Raw genomic sequence first — 2691 nt, 5'->3', positions numbered from 1 at the left:
TGAAAATGCTGCATCCCTTTGGCATCCCTCAAAGGTGCCGTACAGTGGAGAAGAAAAGCCTGTGGACCACGCATTCCTCGAACGAAGACTATAGCTCTGGAGCGACGGTGAGAGTCGTTCGAGTGCGGACGTGCGTCGCATGCGATCCCCAGATTTCAACCCCCACGGACTATATCGGCCCACTGGGCCACCAACTTTTAGTTGGATATGAAAGACCTCACAAGCTGGATCACCCGGACACCGGTTTCAAGACGGTAGGACCATTTTTGGCAGTTTTACCGGACTTTGAAGCCCCGCGTGGCTCGGGCGACTATTTAGCGGGAAACGCTCGCTGCTAAGCCTACTTAGGCTTAGCACGACTACGGCGTTCGCGGCAGCCAGGCCCGCTCAGCGACAGCGATGCAGCCTGTCACCGCCTCCCGTACCGCAGAATGCCCAGATTTTCAGCCATCAACGAGCAGAATAGCCCAGAATTTGTTAGAAGCACAAGAGGTGGACGACGCCTACCTCGACATCTCCGACTCCGAGATTTCGGCAGGTGGGGGAATCGAGGACTCCGCCATGCAGGAGCAGCAAGACACCCAAAAAGAAGACGAGTCAAATTGGGAATTGGCCCTGACCAAACGCCAAAAAAAAAAGCGACAGAGAAAAAACGGACGGAACGCCGCCGCAAACGCTGCAATTTCCCCGGCCGCTCAAGGTGACCTCGGAGGGTAATCCCCGGCCTCTACGCCGACAGCTGGCGCACCAGCTGCCGGCGCACTGAAAAAAGACGGGAAAGTAAACGCAACGGAAGCCCAGGCGAAGGTTGCCCCCGCTCCCCAGGGACGATTTCAAGATTATTTTGCGACCGAAGGGACTTGTAGTCAAGTCGCTCCAGCAATTCCAAGTGGCCCGGGCCGTAGCCGCGGCATGCAACAACAAGTTCGAAGGAAGAGACCTGATCACCAGGCTCCGTACATGATCCAATATTATAATCGTGAGCACGCCGAACGACGAGGCCGCCCAGCTCGCGAGACGCATCACTAGCCTCAAGATCGAAGGACGCTCATACGACGTGAATGCTTACGTGGCCGCACCGGAAGACACCCGGCGTGGCGTGATACACGGAGTTGACCCCGGAGCGACACCGAAGGAACTGAAAGCCGATTTGTGGACGCGCACGCAGGGTGTTACCATCCACAGCGCTCGAAGACTAGGCAAGACCAAGACAGCTGTCATCACTTTTGACGGACCCATCACACCGAAACATGTCATCTACTGCGGAGCTGAGTACAAGTGCTACCCGTACCGGCCGACAAGACAAATCTGCTACGTTTGCTGCCAACCAGGTCACCGCTCCGACGTGTGCCCCACACCGGACGCCAAGGCTTGCAAACAGTGCGGGATGCAAAACCCGCCAAAAGACCACCAGTGTACCCCGAGATGCCTGATCTGCGGAGGCGACCACGCTACCGGATCGAGGGAGTGTCAAGAGCGATTAAAGAAAGCCAGGGAGTCGCGAGGCAAGGCCAACAGCGGCAACAACGGCGGCGGACGCGAAAGCAGACGCCGCAGCCGGAACGACCGTGGCAAGAAACCGAGGTGGTTCAGCTCGGAGGGGGAGTCCTCCCAGAGCCGCTCGAGATCCCGGGCGTCACGGAGCAGTTCACGGAGCCGGTCACGGTCCTTTCCGCCCCTGCCACCCCCGGCCATCAAGGGAGGGAGCCAGCAGCAGCAGCAGCAGCAGCAGAACAAGCAGAAGCAGACCCGAAAGAGCGGCGGCGTCAAGGTGAGCTGGGGAGCCGAAAACCCCTGGTTTGCTCCGCACTCGGGAGGGATAACTAACAAACAGAACACAAACACAAACAGCAACCGCGAACAACCTAGACAGGAGGACGCGGATAAAACAGCGCTGAGACACGAATTAGAACTATCACGCGCTAGGCAGACAGAGCTAGAGCGCCAAATAGCAGAGCTCACGAAGACAGTACGAGACCTTAAGTCGAACAGCCCTCCGCAGCCACAAACATTAGCAATCCAAGCCCCGTCGCAAACAGGCAACGAGGATCTCACTAAATTTAAGGCAGAAATCCAGCAAATGATGCAGCAGATGATGCAGCAAGTGCAACTACAAGTCACAGAACTCCGGAGTAGCATCCGCAAGCAGAAATTCGCCGATAACATTAGAGAAAAGGCCTACCACCGCACCGCGCTGGCAGCCCTCGCCAACTCGGCCACAAACAACACTGAAGCTTAAATATGGCCAACAAAACATTTGGCAACCAAGAAACCCTAGACATATGGCAATGGAACAGCAGAGGCTACCGCAAGAAGCAGGGCCTCCTCCAACAACACATTCATACACAACAAGCACCGCCCGACATCATAGCGTTTCAAGAGACGGGCACTACACCAACACTCGCAGGATATACGTGCTACGAGACTCAAGAGAAAGGAAGAACGGCAACCCTAGTCGGTAAGGCGCTCATCGCCATAAACCATGACAAGATTGCCGACACCGACGTAGAACACGTTATACTAGAAATTATACGAAAGAAGAAAAGAAAGAGGGGCAGCATCTTCATTGTGACCGTATACAGTCCTCCAAAACAGAGGAAAGCAAAATTTGACGAACTTTTCCATGGCGCACGCAAACTAGCAAAAAACAACACGCTAATCATACTAGGAGACTTCAATGCAATGGACAAA

The 2691-nt window shown here is 55.2% G+C and overlaps 1 protein-coding gene across 1 annotated transcript; it reads left to right on the top strand.

The window, feature by feature from the left end:
* Nucleotides 1-399: 399 nt before the first annotated feature.
* On the top strand, nucleotides 400-2239 carry LOC149327448 (uncharacterized). Its single transcript, XM_089564883.1, has 2 exons — nucleotides 400-538; nucleotides 1086-2239. Exons 1-2 carry the CDS (start codon nucleotides 400-402, stop codon nucleotides 2237-2239), a joined length of 1293 nt encoding a protein of 430 aa, XP_089421009.1.
* Nucleotides 2240-2691: the final 452 nt, after the last annotated feature.

This window comes from Amblyomma mixtum, chromosome 10 (assembly GCF_055824585.1).
Source record: "Amblyomma mixtum isolate Tamu chromosome 10, ASM5582458v1, whole genome shotgun sequence".
Lineage (NCBI taxonomy): Eukaryota > Metazoa > Arthropoda > Arachnida > Ixodida > Ixodidae > Amblyomma > Amblyomma mixtum.
Note: the sequence above shows the minus strand (reverse complement) of the source record. Positions and strands in the feature narration are given on the sequence as shown.

Bases quoted from the DNA above. Each gene is read 5' to 3' on its own strand.
- LOC149327448 (XM_089564883.1), top strand. From the start codon at position 400: ATGCAGCCTGTCACCGCCTCCCGTACCGCAGAATGCCCAGATTTTCAG. The intron at 539-1,085 runs GTGGGGGAATCG...CCGCACCGGAAG, and splicing joins CGACTCCGAGATTTCGGCAG to ACACCCGGCGTGGCGTGATA.